Source organism: Typopeltis vanoorti, chromosome 13 (genome assembly GCF_054136105.1).
Source record: "Typopeltis vanoorti isolate ZY-2024b chromosome 13, IOZ_Tvanoo_1.0, whole genome shotgun sequence".
Classification (NCBI taxonomy): Eukaryota; Metazoa; Arthropoda; class Arachnida; order Uropygi; family Thelyphonidae; genus Typopeltis; species Typopeltis vanoorti.
In genome coordinates, this window is record NC_143561.1 from 73,754,663 (window position 1) to 73,778,385 (window position 23,723).

At 36.0% G+C, this 23,723-nt stretch overlaps 1 protein-coding gene across 5 annotated transcripts in view; it reads right to left on the reverse strand.

Annotated features, from left to right (window-relative positions):
- Nucleotides 1–23,723, reverse strand: part of Oseg6 (intraflagellar transport protein Oseg6) — a 745,559-nt gene that overhangs the window by 417,935 nt on the left and 303,901 nt on the right. For all 5 annotated transcript variants that reach the window (XR_016549279.1, XM_090403102.1, XM_090403101.1 and 2 more), the window contains one exon: nt 18,755–18,835. Coding sequence is in view for 4 of the 5 variants with exons in the window: in XM_090403102.1 (XP_090259228.1) it covers nt 18,755–18,835 (81 nt within the window). In the remaining variant the exon portion in view is untranslated. The remainder of the gene's footprint in view (nt 1–18,754; nt 18,836–23,723) is intronic.

The following is a 23,723-nucleotide window of genomic DNA, read 5'->3' on the forward strand; positions in this document are numbered from 1 at the left end:
ACAAATTGAGTACCGTAAAAGGCATGATAATGTAGCTAAGATAATCCACTGGCATTTATGTAAAAAGTATGGGTTTGAAGTATCTAAAGACTATTGGAAGCATAAAGTTCACCAGAAAGTGGTTGAGAATGTAAAAGCTAAAATACTCTAGGATTTCAAAATCCAAACTGACAAAAGCTTGGAATGCAACACACCCGATATCACAGTGGTTGAAAAAAGTGAAAACAAGGGTGTTACGTTTATCGAAATATCAGTACCAGGAGATAGTCGGATTGACAACAAAGAAAATGAAAAAATTACAAAATATAGCGATTTGCAAATCGAAGTTGAACGAATCTGGCAAAAGAAAACAAAAGTTGTTCCCATAATAATAGGTGCTTTAGGTGCCATCCCTAAAACATTGAAAAAACATCTAGAAGCACTCGAGTTAGATGGATTAAAAATTGGGCAGCTGCAAAAGGCCGCTTTGTTCGGCACAGCTTTCATTTTCAGAAAGTATTTCCACAACTCATAGGCCCTTGGGCAGGGCCCGAATTAGTGGAATATAACCAGCCTTTTCTTAAGACTGAGGAAGCAAATCAAGCTTTGATGAATATTATATATTTTCATTTAAAATACGAGAAAGGTAAGTCAAGTATCATCTTTCACTAGAATTCCTATTACCAGGCATATCAATCTTTTGACTCAAGAGCTGTATTAACAGTCATAAGCAACATATCTGTTTTACATCATATATCTGAGTGTTAAATTATATTAAAAACATGTTAATAATATAAAAGTAAAGTAAGTAGCTAAACAGAAGGTAAAATGATTTCTTTTCTGATAATTTTGGCAGTCTAAATCAATATTATGCTAACAGATTGTCATGCATACTTTCCTAATTACACTGGTTTTATCATAGTTTTTGTGAATTATTTTCTCAAGAAATTCTGTGTTACACAAGTTTGTGGTAAAACTTTAACTGAAAGTTAAAATGAATTATAAAAATTTTTTAAAAAAATGCTTTTTTTTCCCTCAGAACTCTCATATCTGCTGTTTCTAATCTTTGATCAACTGTTTTATTTTTAACCCAACACTCTTATCCATAAGTTCCAACTTTTTAAGTGCTGACATGTATGTTACCAGCTTATTGTTTTGGCTAATTTATCTCTTATTCTCTATAAATGTATTCAACTGGCTCAATAATATACTAGCTTTGTTCATTCTATTATTTATTTGTTGAATATTTATTTTTATAAATAATGGTAATAATCAGTTACATAAAGAACAAGCCAGGAGAGTGACTCAGTTAATAAGGAAAACAAAAGTGCAATATGAGCAGAAATTGGCAAATCAGGTGAAGAAAAACCTTAGAGAGTTATTTAGATATGTGGCAAGTAGAAGAAAGAATTATTATGGTAAGATGATGTTAATGGATTAAAATGGTAAAATGGTAAATGCTGCAGAAGACATTGTTCAGGTATTCAGTGATCAATTTATAAGAGTGTTTCATCCTCATCAGGGTGGAATCATGAGGAACTTAAAGTGCTGAGCACATACGAGAGAAATGGTTTAATTGTAAGTGAGCAGAAGGTATATCAGGAAATAAATAAACTTGATGTCGATAAGGCGATAGGATTTGATGATATACCACCACGTATCTTAAGGAAATGTTCCAGAGAATTGGTAGTAGCACTGGCATGCCTGTTTAATAAGAATCTTACAACAGCACAGATTCCATGGGAGTGGAAAGAAGATAAAATTGTTCCACTGCATAAAGGTGATGATAAGGCTATAGCTACAAATCATAGGCCAATCTGGAGTTGTGTTGGAGGTATTAGAGAGATTGGTGAGAAGTGGGATACTGAACTGGGTTGATAACAGCAGTATTCTCCATGTTTATCAGCATGGGCTTATTAAAGGGAGATCATGTGTTACCAACTTACTCATGTACTATAACAACGTGACAAATACCTTGGACAGTGGAGATGCATATACAGTGGCATACTTGGATTATGCAAAAGCTTTTAATATACTGCCACATGACAAGCTGTTAAATAAATTGAAACAGATGAGATTAAATAACATACTTCTGAGATGGATCAGTGACTGGCTGTCAGATAGGTACCAGAGAGTTGTATATGGAGGTGAAGTATCCCAAAAGAGTAAGGTTACTAGTGGTGTGCCAGAGGGGTCAGTTTTGGGACCATAGTTGTTCGTTTTGTATATTAATGATATTGGGATGGGCTTAACTAGTGATATGCAGCTGTTTGCAGATGATGCAAAATTGGGGATGCAGAGTCAAGCAGATGTTATGGCCTTACAGGATAACTTGAATAGATTGCAAGAATGGGCAAGTTAGTGGAATTGTCAGTGCAATATTGCAAAATGAAAAGTTTTGAAATCTGGTGAACAACGATGGGATTCAAAGTATGCACTTGGTGAGGAAACTTTAAGGGAAGTAGAGGAGATGAGAGACCTGGGAGTGGTGGTGGTGGAAATCAGGGGCTGCACTGCACAAGTTGTGAGACATCACTTCAGATAAAGGCAGTGATGCAGAGGACCCTAAATAAGGAGGTTATGTCCTCCTTATTTAGGGAGGACATAACCTCCTTATTTAGGGTTGTATAAGTCCTTTATCATTGTATAAGTCCTCAATGAGACCTCAAATGGATTATTGTGCACAGATTTGCTGAACGAGTTTTCATGGTGACAAAAATATGTTAGAAAGGGTCCAGAGAAGATTCATAAAGGTGACCAGTGGTCTTTGGGATATGGAGTACAAGGACAGATCAATAGAATGTAAATTTCAAAGCCTCGTAAATAGAAGGAGATGGGGGGGATATGACTGAAACATATAAGTTAGTCAGGGACTGACATTTTCATAGAATGGGAGAGGGGAATAGAACAACAGGCCATTGCTGGAAACTGTATAAGGAGGATGTGAGGAGCAGATTGCTTGCACGGAGAGTGGTTGGTGAGTGAAATGCATTATCTGTGTTGTGAATGTAGATGCCAAATCAGTTTAAGGAATGGCTGGATGAGCATTGTGTACACTAGTGCATACCTCCCAGGATGAATCTCTGATTCCATGGAGATAAGATATTAATAATAATTTCAATATTTAATTTCTTATCTTTACTAAAATTTGTGCCTAAATAATAGAAGTGCTTTACTTGTTCTATAAGTTCTGCAATGAAAATACAGTTGATGGTATCCATTCTCATTTTAAACTTTGCCTTTTATTATTGCTGATTTTATTTGTGACAGCAGCAGTTACTGAATTCAAGTGATGTCCTTAAGGCATGTAATGTATTTTTGTAGGAGTATGATATGATCTGCATATATTAAGGAGGTGGGTTTAATATCTCCAATTTAATATTAGGTTTAATGCCACTTTCCCCATAATCTGATCCCTAATCCTTCCTTCCTGTTTTATGCTTATGTGTAAACCATGTAGGCTTTCAAAACCAGATCCAGAACCTTCTCATATGTTGCAAAAATCATACATGGAACATTTAACAGAGAAATTGCAGAAAAATTCCTCTGAAATTCTTACATTCAGTTTTATTTCCATTTTTATAGATGGATGCTATGAAAACCATCAGTAGACACATTCCATGCAAAGGTTTGGAGAAACATGTGCTATCACCTTTAACGTTTCTGGTTGATGGCATCTGGCACTAAAACCTAATTAAGAAATTCCCTTCCTTCAGTCTGCCTGCCACTCTCTGTAATTGGATAACCAGCTTTCTCTTTGATACTTCACTACATGTTATAGTAGATGGCATTGTTGGATCCTACTTCTTCTCAATCTATGCTTTGGATCCGACATGTTAATCACTATGATGTTCTTAAACAAAATAGAAGGTTGCTAGTTGATTTCTAATTCAAATATAGAGAAAATTTATATTTAAAGACTGCACCACTCTATATCTGAATTAGTTCAAGAACTGAAAAAAAACCAACTCACAACTATCTCTCCTTTTAGGTGTTAATATTATATATACTGGCCAAGTATATTTGACTTACTTAATTCACCCGCTTTGGTTCGAATATTTTATGAATGGTACAGTAAAAGAGATTCAGGCAAAATACAACTTTTGATTAACAAAAACAAATATTTAATTTTAAAATCACAAATTTTACACTTAAGATCAAATCACTAAACAAGTTATTATAAACACTTCAGCCTTTCTGATAATAAAGTCATACAAACTCAGACAATGGTAATTCTGTTATCTGTAATAGTCTTCTCACAGTTCCTTTTAACTATTTAATAAAGTTCCTTAATGATCATTCACATCAATATCTCATAGTTCTTTAAGTTTTAAATACAATAAAAATTGCAGTGATACCTCTTCACAAGCAAACACTTATAAATTTACACTTTAGCTAATTTCCGCAATAGTTACTGTTAGTATAAGGAAATTCTAGGATGAAACTCTCACACTTCTCTGTATAGGAATATTAACAGTTGGATTATCAGTAAGATTATAGGAATATAATCTTACCGATAATCTTTTTCTTCACCTACTTATACGTAAACACTTTTTATAACTATAAACACTTTATACAATAAATGGCACTCCTTGAAATAAATCTTCTAAGTAATAACTGAATTAATCATCGGTCACTATACACATAAACAAACGTCCTTGCATGAAGCACTACTGATCACTCATGAATTTAAAGTAACACAATAATTCCTTAACTTAAGATTTCATATGCACAGTTGTTCATTCCTCCGGCATTCAATTAACTCTTTAGGCACTATAAGTCTAAACACAGCTAACGGTAAACTTCAACTTTACAGCCTCTACTACTCTAGTAACTCCGTGCTTTATTTCAAGATTCTGTGCATCCTTGACAGGTCGGCTGAAATTAAATCTCAACTCAAGTATTGCTAGTCTATTTAGTAGTCACTCAGCTGCCTTCTGTAGCTATAATTGTTATTCTACAACTTATTAACTAACTGCCTCTCGACTAGTAGACTTTATTTAGCTGCTTGAGTGACTTGTCAACTCACTATTATCGCACTGTGATTCCCGAATGCCGAGTGCTCCGATTCCAACCTAATGCCAATCCTCTCCTTTCAGCGTTCATTGCTTATATATCTGTTCTTTCCCGCCTAAATTATTCTCGTGATTTCTTTCTAAAACTCTTTTCAATAAACCTTCTCCTCACGTGGTGTTCCTAAACGTGCTCGCTCACTTACATACGTCTCCATGACAACCAAACAAAATATAATAAAATTGAGGTATTGCATAACGCTAAACTTCTACAAATAGGAATAAATAAAGAATATTTACATTTCAATTAATGCGCAGTTAAATTATCAAATACAAGTTCTTATAATATTAACATAATAATAATTAAAATAGCTTAATAATATTTAATACAGTCTTTTCATTATTAATACATATATCTTTGATTAAATAATTAAATATTACACAAAATTAAGGTAGTTATATGAATATTAAATTGTAAAATAAGTTGTTTACATTAAATAATATTTACACAAGTATTGCTTGGTATATGGTATATTATGTTAAATGTGAATGAAAAAAAAAAAATATATATATATACAAAACAATTTCATTCACAGTTTAACAGCATCTCTCTTTGAGTTTTGTCACCAATATAGGAGTGCCTCAGGGCTCTGTTCTATCACCTACCCTCTTTCTACTATACATAAATAACCTGCTCTCAATCACCACTAATCCTATTCACAGCTTCCTGATGATAACACACTCCATTCATCCTATCTTTCAACAAATCACATAGTTCTCAGATATCCCAAGCTTCAAGAATGCCTTAAATGGGTCAAGGATAACCTAGTGCCTTTTCTCTCATAAAAGGGATCTCAGCCTCACCTTCTGTGACCTTTAATAATACACATATCACCAGACAGGATCAGGTCTCTCTCCTTGAATTAACATTTATCTCAGCTTCATCTGGCATAAACACATCACATGTATTTTTTAAGTTTTAGGGGCCTCCTCAACCCCTAAAAAACTATACATTCTTTTCCACACAAGATGCTATTTTACACCACCCAGACTAACCATATACAGATAAATCCCAAATCTGTCCATCCTTAGAATACTGTTCACACGTTTGAGACAATGCAACCTCCCTAAAAATTGTTGATGCTGTCTAGAGGAAAGCAATTTGGCTCTCAAATAATCCTTCTTTCAGACACTTCATTCACAATTTCAGAGATGAAGTGCTTCAGTTTGGTGTGTCTTCTACAGACATTTCCATGGCCACTGCACCAGTGAACTGACAAACATCATTCCTCTACTTTCTATTGAGCTAGTTAAAAACCAGAGCAGCAGCTGCTCAACATTCTTAAGTGCAACTGCAAACACACTGGATTTGCTTCTTCCTCTTCCTCTTTTATTCTATCTATATTTCTCTGGAGAAAGATAAACAATTACAACCTCCAGGTTTTCAAGAAAAATGTCATAAGAGTTCTTCTTTTTCAATCGTTATCTAACCCACAGATGGTACTGATGTGCTATATATATTTCCTGTATGTGAGAATGTTTTCAGAGTTTCAGGAATATTCCTGAAATTGAAAACATTCCCACAATTTGCCCTCATGTGCAACTTATAGGGAATTTATTATTTTGGTTACCTGCTGTTGGATCTCTTCAACTATCATCTCATCTCCTTTGAATCTAAGTGGCCATAACTCTACAGAATAGGCCAAGTGTGGCCTTATCAAAGCCTTATAAATTGAAGAATAACTTTGTTTCTAGTGTTTCTGCAAAATTGCAGTTATCCAATGTGTTCCCAAATTTTAATTCCAAGTTCCACCATAATACAAGTCTGGCTTCATTCACTACTTGCACAAATTCCCACTAATACAACATTAACAAAATCTTAAATCCAAAATACATAACCTTGCAATTCACCAATATTACTCTGTTCAAGTCAGTCTGCAGGAATTCTATATTGGATGTCTCCCTTATTACTTTATCCCAAACTTATTGTCATTATCAGCAAATACTGGATATCACTTTCTAGACAATTCTGAATATTATTAATATAAAAGTTAAACAGCAATGACAAAGTAAAGAAATGTGTTAAAATTAATAAATGCTGAAGGACTTATGTAAAATTAATTTATTTTATTTTAAAATTTATTTGTTATATTACTCAGGCTGTCATTGCACTTTGTTGAATTTTTTCTGCGAAGTTATATGTTATTATTATTATTATTATGGGCAACTCCAGGGAGTCATTAGACTCATCGAGGGAGGTCCCAAATCATGTTCATCACAACTATTCGACATTCATACAGTATCTATCATACCTCGCCTTAAACTCATTCACTGTCACAGCATCCACCACAGACTCTGGCAGCCCATTCCACTCATTCACCACTCTAAAAGTAAAGAACCCAGCTCTAACACCCTTACTAACCACACTTTTGCCCAGTTTCCATGGATGTCCCCTAGTCCTCCCACAACCAGCCCTGTTCTCAAAAATATCTTCTGAATTAATTTTATAGAAACCCTTCAGTAATTTGAATGCCTCAATCATATCTCCCCTCCTCTGCCTATCAACCAATTTTTGCAACTCACAAATCCTCAACCTATTCTCATAAGGTTCATTACACAGACCTGTTATCATCTTGGTCACTCGCCTCTGGATCCTCTCAACCTCCTCCCCATCAAGAAGAAACCTAGGTGACCAAATCTGGGCAAAGTAGTCGAGATGGGGTCTTATCAAGGCTCGATACAGAGGAACAATAACCTGCTTGTCTCTGCTTGTCAACGTATTCTTCAGCAACCAAGTGATTTGATGAGCTGATTTGACCACTTTTGCAATGTACCCCTAAACTTCAACTCCTTATCCACCAACACTCCTAAATTTCGTGCCACATCAATTTCCTGGAGTACAGTTCCACCAATGTGGTAAACTGCTGTTAATCTTTTCACCCCAAAATGTATAACCTTACATTTTGCCACATTAAATTGACATCCATTCTCCTTAGCCCAGACCTCCAATCTATCCAAATCATCCTGCAAAATTTTGACATCATCTGCATTCACTATTGCCCTACCCAACTTTGCATCATCCACAAACAAATGAACTGTTCCTCTCAGATCCTTTCCTATATCATTAATGAACAAATTAAACAGCAGTGGTCCAAGAACAGATCCTTGTGGCACACCACTAGTCACAGGCTGTCATGTGGACTCTACTCCTGAATAAACCACTCTCTGATATCTTTCCATCAACCACCCTCCTATCCATCTCACCAGCCCTATATCCATCCCCATATGCTGCAATTTACTGATTAGAATTCCATGTGGTATCCTGTCAAAGGCCTTAGCAAGGTCCAGTAGAATCACTGTAAACCCATTACCCTTATCCAGTTCAGCCATCACTGTGTTATAAAAATACATAACCTTGCAATTCACCAATATTACTCTGTTCAAGTCAGTCTGCAGGAATTCTATATATTGGATGTCTCCCTTATTACTTTATCCCAAACTTATTGTCATTATCAGCAAATAATGTTATGTTATGGTGTTCCATTTTTATAATGAAGATGCCTGTAATACACTGAAGAATTAATTTTACTAATATATTATATTAATATATACATGTTATAAATAATTATACTCAGGGTGTTTCAACTTAAAGCACTCCTGTTCAGCAATCTGTAAAGAAAAGCAGTAGATGAAATACCCTCAAATTTGGTGGGTTCCCTAACCAGATCACAGAGAAGAGATTTGAACAATAAAAAGATTAGTTCAAAAATGACTGGTAGGGGAAACAAGAAGATGTGAGCAGGAAAAGCTTACATTAATGTGAACTGGATGGTATGTAACTGTGAAATAATTCGGAATTAATGACAAATGAAGTAATTTGATGATATTTATTTCACTCATTTCATAAAATAATGTGATACAATAAATATATCACAAATAGCTGAAGGAATTATGTAAAATTACTTACTTATTAATAGACTTTTTCATATGTATGACAGTCATCATCATCATCATCATCATCAGTATAAAACCTGAACAACATTTGTTACATTACTAAGGCTGTCATGGCACTTTGTTAAATTTTTTCTGCTAAGTTATATGTTATGATGTTCCACTTTTATAATGAAGATGCCCGTGATACACTGAAGAATTAATTTTACTAATATATTATATTATATTAAGGCATCTGTAGCCCAGATGCAGCAGTTTTGAGAGTTCATTGTGTTTATTTACTGGCATGCTACAAAGAGATCAGGATGACCACTAGAGGTGATGTTCAATGTGTTGACCTTTGTGCAGGACCAATAGCTGATACCACCATACAGAACTGTCTAAAGCAGAACACAACTGATTTGTTGAAAGGTTTCACACATGACATATGATTTTGTCTTTCAAATTTGCCATGTGACGAACTTGGATCCAATACATCATGTTTTTGAGGTAACCCCAAAGCCAAAAGTCACAGGGATTAAGTTCTGATGGATGTGGTGGGGATATCATTGAAAATGGGCAACTGATTATGCTATTAAATATTGACACTATAATTGTTGAACTTCATGTCGTATGTAGGGAGGTGCTCCATCGTGCATCAATACTGTTGTGTTCAGGTACTCTTGTTGCAGTTGTGGGATGATGAAACTGTTCATGTCATCATAATAACTCACAGCCATGACTGTGCATGTCACAGGTCCGGTTTGATGGATTTCTTCAAAGAAAAATGGCCTGATAACAAATTATCATAAATTCTATAGCCTTTAGTGAATGTAAGGGAACTTGTTGTAATACACAGGAATTCTCTGTAGCCCAGATGTAGCAGTTTTGAGTGTTAATGTTCCACAAACATTAGAATGTGTGCTTCATCACTCCATAGATTGTTTCAAAACTAATCCTCACCCCCTCCATTACCCTCATTATCCTCACCCACTAGCATCTCCTGTTAGCAACTCTTCGATGTGGCTGAGTTTATACAGGTAGCAGTGCAAGGCTTTGTGCAAAGTTCTCCATACCGTTGTGTGTGTGTGTGTGTGTGTGTGTGTGTGGCAAATCTAATTGCTTGCTTAGACATGTGCACTGAAGAACCTACAGCATTCTCATTTGACTGCTCAACAACTTCAGTTGCAACATCTTCAGTTATTTGCAGACTTTCAGATTTACACCCCTCTTCCCAGTGGAGTGTCAAACTGCCTAATTTCTTCAAATCAAGAACCATGCATCGCACTGCATTTGGTGTCATTGGGCCTTTTCACAAAGTCTTTAGGCATTTTGTACTTAACATGTTCGCTGCCACGCTACTTTTTCATGGTCTGTTCCCCTACGCCGAGCTGTTTTACTTCTTCAAGGTCAGTACGATAATCTCATTACCGGAGGTAAACGACCTACGAGTATACTCGTAGTTGGCTTGTACAGAGCATATACGGTCTATGAGAATACACAGTTTTGAAGCTAGCCCCACAAGCCAAGCATTTTCACTTCTTCAAGGTCACTACAATAATCTCGTTCCCGGCGGTAAGCGTCCTACGAGTATACTCGTAGCTGGCTTGTGAAGCAGGATTACCCACTACGAGTATACTCGTAGTTGGCAGCGAACGTGTTAAGAAGTACTGCAGCAACATTTTCCCCATTCAGAAACACTTCACAAGCAATACATGTTCAGGCAAAGTGAGACTCATTGCACAAGTCGAAAGAGTGTAGAGTCAGGCTCACTCCTTCATATATTGCAGCTCATGTTGTATGCAAAATTCACCATCTTTTCTCACTTACATGCCTTATTTCCCTTATTAGTCATTTTTGAACTAATTCTTTTACTGTCAAAATCTATTCCCTATGATCTGGTTAGGGTACCTACCATGTTTGAGGGTATTTTGCTATTGGTTCTCTCTACAGATTGTTTTGAATAGGATACAGTCACTTTAATTTCAAACTCCCTGTATATTTAATACATTACTATAATAAATTTAGTTTAATCCTTTATCTCTAAGATGACCTTGCTAATGCTTCTGGCTGGTATCTCCACTTGGGCCTGGCTCCCGCCGAAGAGACCTCAATAAAGGTCGAAACTAGTCTGGGTAGTGGCCCTTCCCTTAATGCATAACATTAGACATATCCGCAAGGAGATGTGTTTTGCATTATGGGAGATACTGAGATAGGAGTGTTAGTAGCTTACTCCACCTTTGCAAGGAGTTTCCCTGGTGTTGCACTACCTTACCCCAGTCCTGAAGATACTTTCAGGCGCAAACTTTGTTTGCTCACACTTGGATAAAGGATTAAACTAAATTTATTATATTCTAACCAAGTGAAAAATAAACTTTTAATACATTACTAATTTTACTAATAAGTTAATTAATTAGTAAGTCCATCATCCTTTATTCATTATAATGAAGTTTATGTGAATTATTTTTATGCGTTCAAAGGAAGAATTGAACTGTATAAGAATGATGAACTGCATTTGAATGGTTTTGGTGTGAGTCATTTGGAAAGACTGCTGCTGGAAGGAAGAGTAACGAGTGCAGAGAATGAATCAAAGCAAGAAGTAATGTGAAAGAGTGGAAGAGTAAAGGAGAAGAGAATGAAGCGGTATTTATGAGCTAAGAAGTAGATAGCATGAATGTAGAGAATGAGAGAACAAGTGTACAAGACAAAGAGGGAAACAGAGAGAGACTTAGAGTGGACAGAGGAACACAGTGTGAGAAAGGTTGATGCTCCAAGTGGATGTCGATGCATGTGTAGACAGAAGATGATGATGTGGGATGTAGGGAAAACAGCTGGATTTGAAGAAGACTCTGAGATGAGAAATGAGAAAAAGAAATGGCTCGAGGAAGATATGGAGAAGTCACATCTGATAAGTGGTATCAGTGAAACTCGTTATAGATCCAGGAATGAGCTGTTATGTTTGTATAAGAATGCTAGAAGTATCAGAAACAAGGGAAATGAAATGGTTGCACTGATTGAGTTCATTCACCTAAACATTCTCGGGATAAAATGAGATATGGTTGGATGAGAATGACATCCTGACAGGAATAGAGATGGAAGGGTAAGATCTATTAAGTGAAGATAAAAAGGATAAAAAAGGATGTGAAATGCTATTGATGATAGAAAAAGAGTTATGTCCATACAAGATAGAAATAGCAGTAGTGGTTTTGAGGCAGCATAGTGTAAAATAGAGGTGAATAGAATGAAATACTTTGTTGCTATATGCCTAGTAATGTGGAGATTAGTGAACAAGAAATGTATAAACAAATTAGCAAAGCAAATAGGAAAAGTGTGATGTGATCTTTATGGATGATTTTAATTGTAGCAATATAGACAGACTGTGATTATGAGATAACAACCGGAAGAAAAGAAAATGAGTCTCTTGAGTTTTTGAAGGACAACTACAACAGACAATATGTAACAGAGAGTCTTGGATTTGGTCATCTCATCAGAAGATGTTATTATAATTGAAGTGTCAAATCTCCCTCCAGTTGGTTAGTGACCATGAAGTGATTACCTGGACAATTGCCAACCATGTGAGAACTTTAATAAATTTAGTTTAATCCTTTATCCAAGTGTATGCAAACAAAGTTTGCACCTGAAGTATCTTCAGGACTGAGGCAACTCGTAGTAAAGGTGGACCAAGCTCTCATCACTCTTTGTCTCAGTATCTCCCATAATGCAAAGCACATCTCCTTGTAGACATGTATAATGCTGTTAATTAAGGAAAGGGTCACTACCCAGATCGGTTTTGACCTTTATCGAGGTCTCGTCAGTGGGAGCCAGACGCAGAATTGGTGATACTAAGGCAGAAGAAATGGAGAGGTCATATTTACTTACACGAGTTGCCAAAAGGTGTACCACCTTATTATTAAATTACTCTGGATTTTAAAGAAAGATGTTGGAAGTTTATTTTCCACTTGGTAGACTATAATAAACTTAGTTTAATCCTTTATCCAAGTGTATGCAAACAAAGTTTGTGCCTGAAGTATCTTCAGCACTGAAGCAATTCATAGTAAAGGTCCACCTTTACTACGAGTTGCTTTAGTTTATTTATTATTATAGTTTATTAGAGTCTACCAAGTGGAAAATAAACTTCCAACATCTTTTTCTAAATCCAGAGTAATTTAATAAGGTGGTACACTTTACTATGAGTTGCCTCAGTCGTGAAGATACTTCAGGTGCAAACTTTGTTTGCATACATTTGGATAAAGGATTAAACTAAATTTATTATAGTCTACCAAGTGGAAAATAAACTTCCAACATGTGAGAACTTCCATGAGGAAAGGGTATATGTGAAACCAAGAAGCTCAGAAAACAGCTTGCAGCTGTAGTATGGTATGAGGAGTTGGTTGGAAAGAAGATCAATGCTGTTTGGGTGATACTGAAGAACTATCTAGTGGAAGCAATATCTAAATGTATTCCAAGGGTATGAAGGTTAAATAAGATGTAGCATAGATGAGTAAAAGAGATTAAGCATACAATACAAAGAAAAAAAAAAAGCATTATGGAGCAACATAAGAGAAGTAGTAGTAATCAATTCCATGAGGAATATAAAGAACGGACAAGGAGGGTGACTCAGTTAATAATTGTAGCAAAAGTTCGGTATGTATAACAGTTAGCAAATAAAGTAAAAAAAAAAAAATTATTATGGTAGTATAGCAATGATTAGAGAAAATGGTATGAGGACAAGTACTGTGGTGGATATAGTTGAGATGCAAGCAGTTCATACAGGCCTTTCATCCTTATGAATGTGACATCATAGAGTTTCAGAACAGTGGATGATGAGGAGGAGAGATTGACTATGAGTGAGGAAGAGGTAAATTGGGAATTAAGAAAACATAAAACTGTGGGACTAGATGATATATCATCATATATTTGGATGGATAATATGTTTAATATTTTAATATTGATAATTGTTTAATATGAGTCTTACACTGGGCCAAGTTCCAAAGGATTAAAAGGAAGGCAAGATTGTACCACTTCATAAAGGAGGTGACAGAACTCAAGCATCAAATTATAAGCCAGTTTATGTGTCATGTGTTGTGGTTAAAGTGTTGGAGAGGCTGGTGAGAATCAGGATTCAGAACTGGGTTGACAACAATGATTGAAGAGGTTTTTCATAAAATGGTGAGAGATGGGGGAGGGGGAGAACAATAGGTAATTTATAAGAAGGATGTGAGCAAGGGAGTTAGGTCTTTTGCATAGAGAGCTGTGAATGGAATCCATTGACTGCAAGTGTGGGGGTCTGCAGAGAATTTGAACGTGCTTAAGGCATAGTATGATGAACTGTATGTATATTATTATTATTATTATTACACCCTCCATGGAGTTGACAGACTCATCGTGAGAGGTTCATTCAACTGACAAAAAGGGAGTTCATAGATTAGTCTTTGATGCCATAGGGTTTTAGGATAATAATAATAATATGTATGTTCTGATCTTGAAAAGGATATACCATTGATCACCTACATACATAACTTTTTGATACCTGTCAGTCAGCCATTCTCTCCTATGTCACAAGTTTATTTTGTAAATTTATCTTCCTTCTCCTGCAAACAAAAAATTTTCTTTAAAGAAAAATAATTTCATAATGTCTTTACATTTCACCTAAGTTCTTACATTATTTTATTGATGACACAGACTAATAGCAAGCTAAAAATATTGTGCATACTGCAAGGCAATACACTGCCAAAATCTGATTCTAATTTTGTTTTTGTAAAATTAGAAATCAAGAATAAAAATACTGAAATGTGCTGCTTCTAAACAGCAGAAAAATGCTTTGAATCTACATTTCAAAATCTGAGAAGTAAAATTTAAGAGGAGAAAAAAAATATTTTTTCCCCTTCAAATTCTTTTTCTTATGCTGAATGCAGATGCATAAATGTATCTGCATTCAGCACAGCACAAGAACAATATCAGGGATTCTAATATCATCAAATAATTTTCCATTTAATTAGCTTAAAGTAGCACCACTGCTATAGCACTTTGGTCAAGAGTCCTGATCTAATCCCTACAGGCACGATGCTATTTTACAGAGAATTCATTACAGCAAATGATTTCTGAGTTCTCCACAAGTTTGCTATTTAGGAAGAATCTACTATAGTAGTCTGCGGATTCACTAGAACAGTGTTCATTAAATACATAGGAGCTAACTATATCAAAACAGAACAATTTCAAACACTAGTAATGCCCTCTCATTTTTGATTTACTTGTACATCTTTGGATATTCCAGTAGATTAAGAAAAAATGTCAAATTACTTTCAAAAAATTAACATCATGTACGATATCAATTTCAGGTATATTATATAATGTATAAAGCAGGAAACTGTACCATCATCATCATCATCATCATCAAATTCCTGCCATGTACCCTCAAGGGGTGTACAGGATATGACAGTACTACATGAAAAAATTACATCATTACTAACTTCCTATCTACAATTTTCCTCCAAATCAGTCTTTTACTTGTCAAGACTCCAACATTATCAGATCTTATATTTCTATCGTCTAAGGCACTTTGTACCGTATCAATCCACCTATATCTTGGTCTTCCTCTGGGTCGTTTTCCTGCCAACCTGGCAGAGAACACTTGTTTTGCTAATCTTTCCTCTCCCATTCTATTTAAGTGACCATACCATCTGAGATTAGCTCTGCTAACGCATTCCTGGATGCTGACAATGTCAAGTTCTTTTCTAATATCCTCATTTTTAATATGATATTGCCATTGATGCCATCTGTTCATGCCTCTAATCTTTCTCAGGACTCTCATATCTGCGGTCTCTAGTCTTTGGTCAAGTGTTTTACTTCTGACCCAGCTCTCAGATCCATAAGTTAAAATTGGTTTGAACACAGTCTTGCATACAGCTAATTTATTGTTCCAACTAATTTCTTTCTTATTCCATATGAATTTATTCAATTGACTTCCCACGATACCAGCTTTGCTGATTCTGTTGTCTATTTCTATATTTAGTTTACCATCTTCAGTAAAAATTGTGCCTAAGTAGCTGAAATGTTTTACTTGTTCCACAGGTTCTCCATTCACAACACAGTTGACATTTTCAATGATTCTGCCTATTTTCATTGTCTTTGTCTTTTTATTGCTGACCTTCATACCATATCTATTACAACAGCTATTCAATTTAGTCAGAGAATCTTGCAGACTTGTAGCGGATTTATTTAGAAGTATAACATCATCCACATAAAGCAAAGAGCTGACATTAACATCTCCAATTTTGATATCAGGTTTAATACCACATTCCTTCATAATGTGATCCATATAGATAATGAATAACAGAGGAGATAATGTACATCCTTGTCTCACACCAGATTTGACATTAAACCATCTTCCTGTACTTCCTTCAATTCTAACTGCTGACTCACAACTCAAATAAAGACTAAGTATTGCTTGATATAATGCCCCATTGACACCATATAACTGCAGCGTATTGAATAGCTTCTCTCTTGGCACCTTGTCATATGCCTTTTCCAAATCGACAAAACTTAAATACAGATCTTTGTTATATTCCCATGCTTTCTCGACTATTTGTCGTAAAGTGAAGATCTGATCCTGACAGCCTCTATTTGGCCTGAATCCAGCTTGTTCTTCACCAAGCTTTTCTTCCACAATTCTTCTCAACCGTTTCTCAAGTATACTTGCATAGATCTTGCCAGGAACACTCAGTAGGGAAATACCTCTGTAATTCTCACATTCAGTTTTATTTCCCTTTTTATATATGGGTACTATGAGAGCTCTACTCCAATCATCTGGAATTCGACCCTCTGTCCAGGCTTTCTGAATATGCAGTGCAGCCACTGTAAGACTCTTATACCACCATACTTCAGCATTTCTGGTCGAATATCATCTACTCCTGCTGCCTTTCCACATTTCAAGCCTTTGATGGCTTTTTATACTTCAAGTATGGATATGTATTCCTGACTGCATGCCTGGTCAGTGTTTTTTATCACTGTGCTGTCATCACTGCTTGTTTCATTTAGCAGTTTTTCAAAGTAATTACTCCATACTTCAAGGATATCTTTTTCTCCTGTTTTCATTTCACCTTTATCATCTCTAATTCCTTTTACAGCACTCTTTCCTCCATTCCTAAACTTCTTCAACAACCTCCAGAATATTTTGCCACCTTCTTGATATTTATTTTCTATATTCTTGCCAAAGTCCTCCCATGACTTTTGTTTAGCTAGTTTTACACACTGTTTAGCTTTCTTACATTTGTCTCTGTATTCTGTAAGAGTAAAAGCTGACTTATTTGCCAGGAACTTTTGATATGCTTTCTTCTTTTCCTTCACTGCCTCTTTAACTTCCTGTGTCCACCAGGGAGTTCTGATTTTTTTATCTTTGCACACAACCTCACCACATGCCTCTCTGGCAGAATCAATCAATGTTTCCTTCAGAGTTTGCCACTGAATCTCCAAGGTTTGATTCCTGTTCTCAAACTCTTTCATTTTCTTTTCAATAATATTTCTGTATTTTAGTCTGCAGTTTACATCTGAGAGCTGCTCAACTTTTATTCGCTTTAAAACTTTCTTACATGTTATTCTTTTCAATATGAAATTCAATTTTATCCTGCTCAAGACTAAATAGTGATCACTTCCAATTTCAAATCCTCTGTACACTCTGGTGTCCTGCACCAGGGAGAAAACATCACTATCAACAATAACATAGTCAATGAGACTTTTCTTATTCCTTGCCTCTTCTCTCCATGTGAATTTGTGCACATTTTTATGTTGGAACATGGTGTTAGTAATAACCAGTCCATGTCCTGAGCAGAAATCCAACAGATATTTGCCATTATTATTAGCTTTGCTCTTTTCTCCAAATTTTCCCAAAATATTTTTGTATGTCTCACAATCATTTCCTACTCTACTATTTAGATCCCCAACAAGGACCAACTTTTCCTTTTTCATTGTGTCAGTTGCTTTTTCTAAAGCCTCAAAAAATTCCTCCACTTCTACCTTAGTAGAACCTTCTGTGGGACCATAGGCACAAATAAGTCTCATTGTCCAGTTCCCCATTCTCATATTTGCCCACATTACTCTACTTGAGACTGACTGCCATTCAAGAAGATTAGCCTCGTATTTTGTGTTGAATACTATGGCTACTCCTTCTTTTCCTTGATTGGTATTGCCTGAATATAACATTTTGTATTTATTGCTCAGAAAGATCTCACCAGTTTTGGTCTTTTTTGTTTCAGTCACCCCTATTATGTCGATCTGGTACTTATCTAATTCCTCAGCTAGCTCCATTTCTTTGCCATTCAGGCTTCTTACATTGATAGTACCGATCTTTAACTCTGGTGATGTTGAGTTGGGGTTTGTTTTTAGATTTGTTCCAGTAGCTGACTTTTCGCTGTTCGCCCTGGTTCCCTGGCGAAAACAACGGGGGCCTTGTTTAACCGGGCGACGCCCCAGCCGGCATGAAATTTTGTCATGTTGTACCATCATTTTTTATTTTGGTTTAACCAATAAGAATACAATTTGGTCGCTAAATCCCAAATTTCCAGCCCATCCTCGTTCGTTCAGTATCAAAGTAGATACCCAACAGGGTGCACCACGAGAAGGTGAGGATTGGACATTAGGTCAGAAGCCCTGGTCGGTTCTCCGCATTCCTTTAAAGGCTATGTGGAGGTCTCCTCTCAGTTATACAGCTTTGACCCTTAAGCACCCCGAAACTGTACCAAAATATATTAAACAGGTTAAAAATATATGTGCTCATAAACAAGTTATAGTAATTAAAACAAAAATAAATAAATAAATAAATCTACACTCAATGTTACCTTATCAAGTGGCCAATAATCCCAAAGAACACCTCTTATTGAATTCGGGAATCCAACTATCTGTACTGTTTGATCATTCACCTGAAAAAAAAAAATAATAATAATAACTGTGTGAGTATAGATGGTTTTAGGAGTATATGTGTGAATATTCAAGGATCGATTAAGACAGTCAAGGATGTGGGGATAATATTTAGACCTAGAGAGAGGTGTAATATCAGTGATGATAGAGGGGTTATGAAAGTGTCATAACTGACATGTAGGGTCAGCGAAGCGAGACTTCGTTCAAGTAGAAGTAATCAAAATAAGGAGAATGAAACTGTAGTATTGATTCATCCAAAAACTGTTGGAATAAGTGACACATTGTTGGATAAGGATAACATTTTGATAGGAATAGAGATGGAGGGATATGTAGTTTTTTGTGGAGGTGAGCAGCTGATGACAGCAGAAGAGTTGTGCCTAACTAATGTAAAGTTCCTTGCATCTCCAATTTAGAGATGCAAGGAGAAAATAGTACCAGTGGTTTTGAAGCAGTATGGTGTGAAGTAGCAGTGAACATGATGAAGTTCACCACCAGTAGAGTATTCTACAGACCTCATAATGTGGAGAGCAGTGAGAGGGAAATGTATAGGCATTTGGCTAATAAGAAAAGGGTGATCATTATGGGATTTCAATATGGTAATATAGACTGGAATGAAGAGACAGCATATGGAACCAAAGAGAATGAATTTCTGCAATTCTTGAGGGACGACTATCACAGGCACTATGTAACAGAGGGTACATGAAAATCAAGGTTCTTGGATTTGATTATCTCATCAGAGGATATTATTGTAAATAAGGTGTCAAATCTTCCTCCAGTTGGTGAAAGTGACCATGAAGCAATTAACTTCACTTCATGAATTATAAGGTGGGAGATTATGACAAACTCAGGAGGTGGCTTTTAGTGATATCATGGAATGAGAAATTGTACTGGAAGAAAATCAATTCTGCTTGGTCCTTACTCAGGAACTATCTGACAAAGGCAATTGTCTAAGTGTATTTCAAAGGTTGGGAGATTAAATAAGGTATATGAAATGAGTGATGGAAACAAACAAACAATCTAGAAAAAAAGGCATTGTGGAGATAAAACAAGATGAGAAGCAATACACAAGGGACAACAGTTTACATGAGGTGTACAAAGAACAAGCAAGGAAAATAACTTGCTTGGTAAGGGAAGGAAAAGTACACTATAAACAGCAGTTAGAAAATGAGATGAGAAGAAATTCTAGGGACTTTTTTCAATATTTGGTCAATAGATGGATGAATGATGTTGATCAGTGATAACAGTAGAAGGATAAAGAAGGATTTTTCCATGCTTGCAGACAACTTCACCACATACCTCACTAGCTGAAACAATCATATCTTCTTTAGAGTTTGCTAATGAGATAGCACGGTTTGGAGTCTCAGATTAAGGTATTCCATACTTGTGAATGTAACATAATGTATAGCAGGAAGTAAATGAATTGAGTAAACTTGATGTCAACATGGCCATAAGATCTGATAATATATCACCATATGTCTTGAAGGAATGTTCCAGGAAGCTAACATCAGCTTTAACTTACCTTTTGTCATATACACAGCTCATCATACCGCACCTTAAACACACTCAAATTCTCTGCAGACACCACCCTCTCAGGCAAGGCATTCCAATCATTCACAACTCTGCATGCAAAAAACTTGCTTCTCACTCCCTTGCTCACATTCTTCTTATACAGTTTCAGAGATGATCTCTGGTTCTCCCCTAATCTCCTACTATTAGATTGGCCCAAGTTCCAAAGGAGAGGAAAGAGGATAAAATTGTTCCACTTCACAAGGGGGGGGGGATAAGATTGAGGCTTTAAATTATAGGACAATTGTTTATGCAAAGTTGTGGTCAAGGTGTTAGAGAGGCCAGTGAGGATCAGGATTCAGAAGTGGTTTGAAAGCACCAGAATTCTCTTTGATGGATAGTATAAGTTTCCAAAAAGAAGATCCTGTTTTAGCAATCTGCTTACTTATTATAACAAGGTGTAAAATACATTAGAGAAGTAAGATGCATACAGAGAAGCAGATTTTGATTTTGCAAAGACCTTCGCTGTGGCCAAATGATAAGCTGGTAATTAAACTAGAACATAGGGGTTGGATGGAAGGCTAGTGCGTTGGATTGGAGACTGGCTGCCTGATAGGTATGAGAAAGTTGTGTATGGGGAAGCGATATCCCAGAAGAGGATAGTCATTAATGGTGTGCCCCAGGGATATATTGTAGGGCCTTGTTTAATTTGTATGTAAATGACATGAAGGGCTTGAAATGTGATATACAGTTGTTTGCAGATGATACAAAGTTGGTAAGTGTTGTTGTTGTAGCTTTCCAGGAGCACTTAGATTGAATGAGTGTGAAAGAGAACACCATTTCAATATAGTAAAGTGTAATGTTTTAAAATATGGGAAGCAAAGATTGCATACAGAGTATAAGACTGATGGGGATAATCTTAGAAGTGTGTGTGGGTGGGAATGCATAGAGACCTGAAAGTACAAGGATATTTACTAAAATTATGAGAATGACACAGCTGATTATGGCAATGATGTGGAGACCACTAATAAGTATAAGAAAGTATGTTGTGATTCCACTGTTCAAAGCTTTAATCAGATCATAACAAGGTGTAATCAGGTAAATCCTGGTGACCAAATCTGTGCACAGATTTGGTCACCAGGATTTTCGAAAGGATGAAGTGATCCTGGAAAGGTTACAGAGATAACTGATTGACTAAGGTGATGCATGTTTTCTGGAATATTGTGTGTGATGACGGAATGAGTGAATGCAAATATTAGTCAAATGGATAAAAGGAAAGGGGGGGGTATAACACTGGGCAACTCGTTGCAAAGGTGGAGCAAGCTAACATCACTCCTATCTCAGTATCTCCCATAATGCAAAACACATCTCCTTGCGGATATGTCTAATGTTATGCATTAAGGGAAGGGCCACTACCCAGACTAGTTTCAACCTTTACTGAGGTCTCTTCAGTGGGAGCCAGGCCCAAGTGGAGATATCAGGCAGGCAACTCCTATAGGTAGAGATGACCTTGCTAATGCTTCTGCCTGGTATCTCCACTTGGGCCTGGCTCCCACTGAAAAGACCTCAATAAAGGTCGAAACTAGTCTGGGTAGTGGCCCTTCCCTTAATGCATAACATTAGACATATCCGCAAGGAGATGTGTTTTGCATTATGGGAGATAGGAGTGATGTTAGCTTGCTCCACCTTTGCAATGAGTTGCCTGGTGTTATACCACCTTACCCCAGTCCTGAAGATACTTCCAGGTGCAAACTTTGTTTGCTCACACTTGGATAAAGGATTAAACTAAATTTATTATGAAGGGGGGAGGGGGGAAGGGACATGATTGAGACATATAAGTTGATAAGAATTATTACCAAATTGATGCAGATCAGATTTTTCAGAATGCATGGAAACAGGGGAGGGGGGGGAGTTTCGTTGACCATTACCCATGATTCACAACCAAACATGCATATACACAACCACTTGTGTATATGCATGTTTCAGGCAGTCTCAGCTTTATAGGAAAGCTCATTGAGTTATTTTTCCATATCTTGTCCATTGCCTATAGATTTACTTTAGCTTTTGTTATCCAGGATCTTAATTCTTTGTTAGTCTAAATCAGCATTTCTCAACCTTTTTGCCCTTGTGGAACCCTTGAAATAATACCCATGTTGTAGGGAACCCCTACATAATAATTATTATATATCATTGTTAGTATCTTTGTTTATTATTTATGAATTTAAAGATCATGAATAAAACAAATAATAAGTGCTATAATAACTTTATCATTTATTTGTTATTTTCAAAATAATCAGATAAATAAAAGTAAAATGTCATATAAGCAAAAATATGTGCCAAAGAATTATTATTTTTGAAACAAATATGAATAATAAAATTTAATTTTCTAATGTGAAACCTATGCTTGTCTTTTTGGTACACAAATACTTACTTTGGGGACGGATTTTAGATAAACAAACACAGATTTCATCTTCAACAGAAAGGAGACGATTTCTGTCTTTGAATTTAATACTTGTCAAACAAGAAAAAGCTTGCTCACACATGTAAGACGTTGAAAAACTACAGCAATATATTCATTGCTTTCCTACGAATAGTAGGATACTATTCATAGGTCAGTAAATCTCATCTTGAATGTACAATCAGATTGCAGCCCACAAAGTTCTTCCTCTTCTCTTAAGGTCACGTTCTCAATAATAATGTAATTAATAATATTATTTAAACATAATTATTATTTATTTGAGTCTAACTTTCATAAATACATAACACCTAAATGCACAATTTGTAACGATATAACTAATAAATTGATGAAATAACAAAAATCAATTGCTCAAACTATCGACTGCAACCTGAAATAAAGGAGTAACCTTCCCAAAAATTACGATCACCGTAAAGTGGAGTTTAGCCGAGAAAACATACAACTTTTCATATCAATGAATGAATACATAACCTACATTCTGGAAAACACATAGGATTGATAAGAGACTGACTGCACTTCTCGCGTTTCTTGCTTGCACTGACTCATAAGCAACACTAGCTAATGCTAAAACAAACTCCGGCTGCGGCACGATAAGTGGATCATGGACAGCATTGCCTCGCACCCTAGTGGGAGTTAATACAACTAATGTGAACTCAAATTTATTCCTTTCAGAGAATGTTTATTATTTTCTTCCACTGTTTAAGTTCATTTATTTGCCACTGCTATTCATTATTATTTCTTGCGGAACCCCTAGCAATGTCTCGCGGAACCCCGGTTGAGAAACGCTGGTAAAAATCATGCATCATGTTGCTCTCTAGGTATGTGAAGGTCCTAACCCCTTCCATCTCCTCTCCGTCGATATATATTTATTTCCTTTTTCATTCTCTTCTCTCTCTCTCTCTGAATAT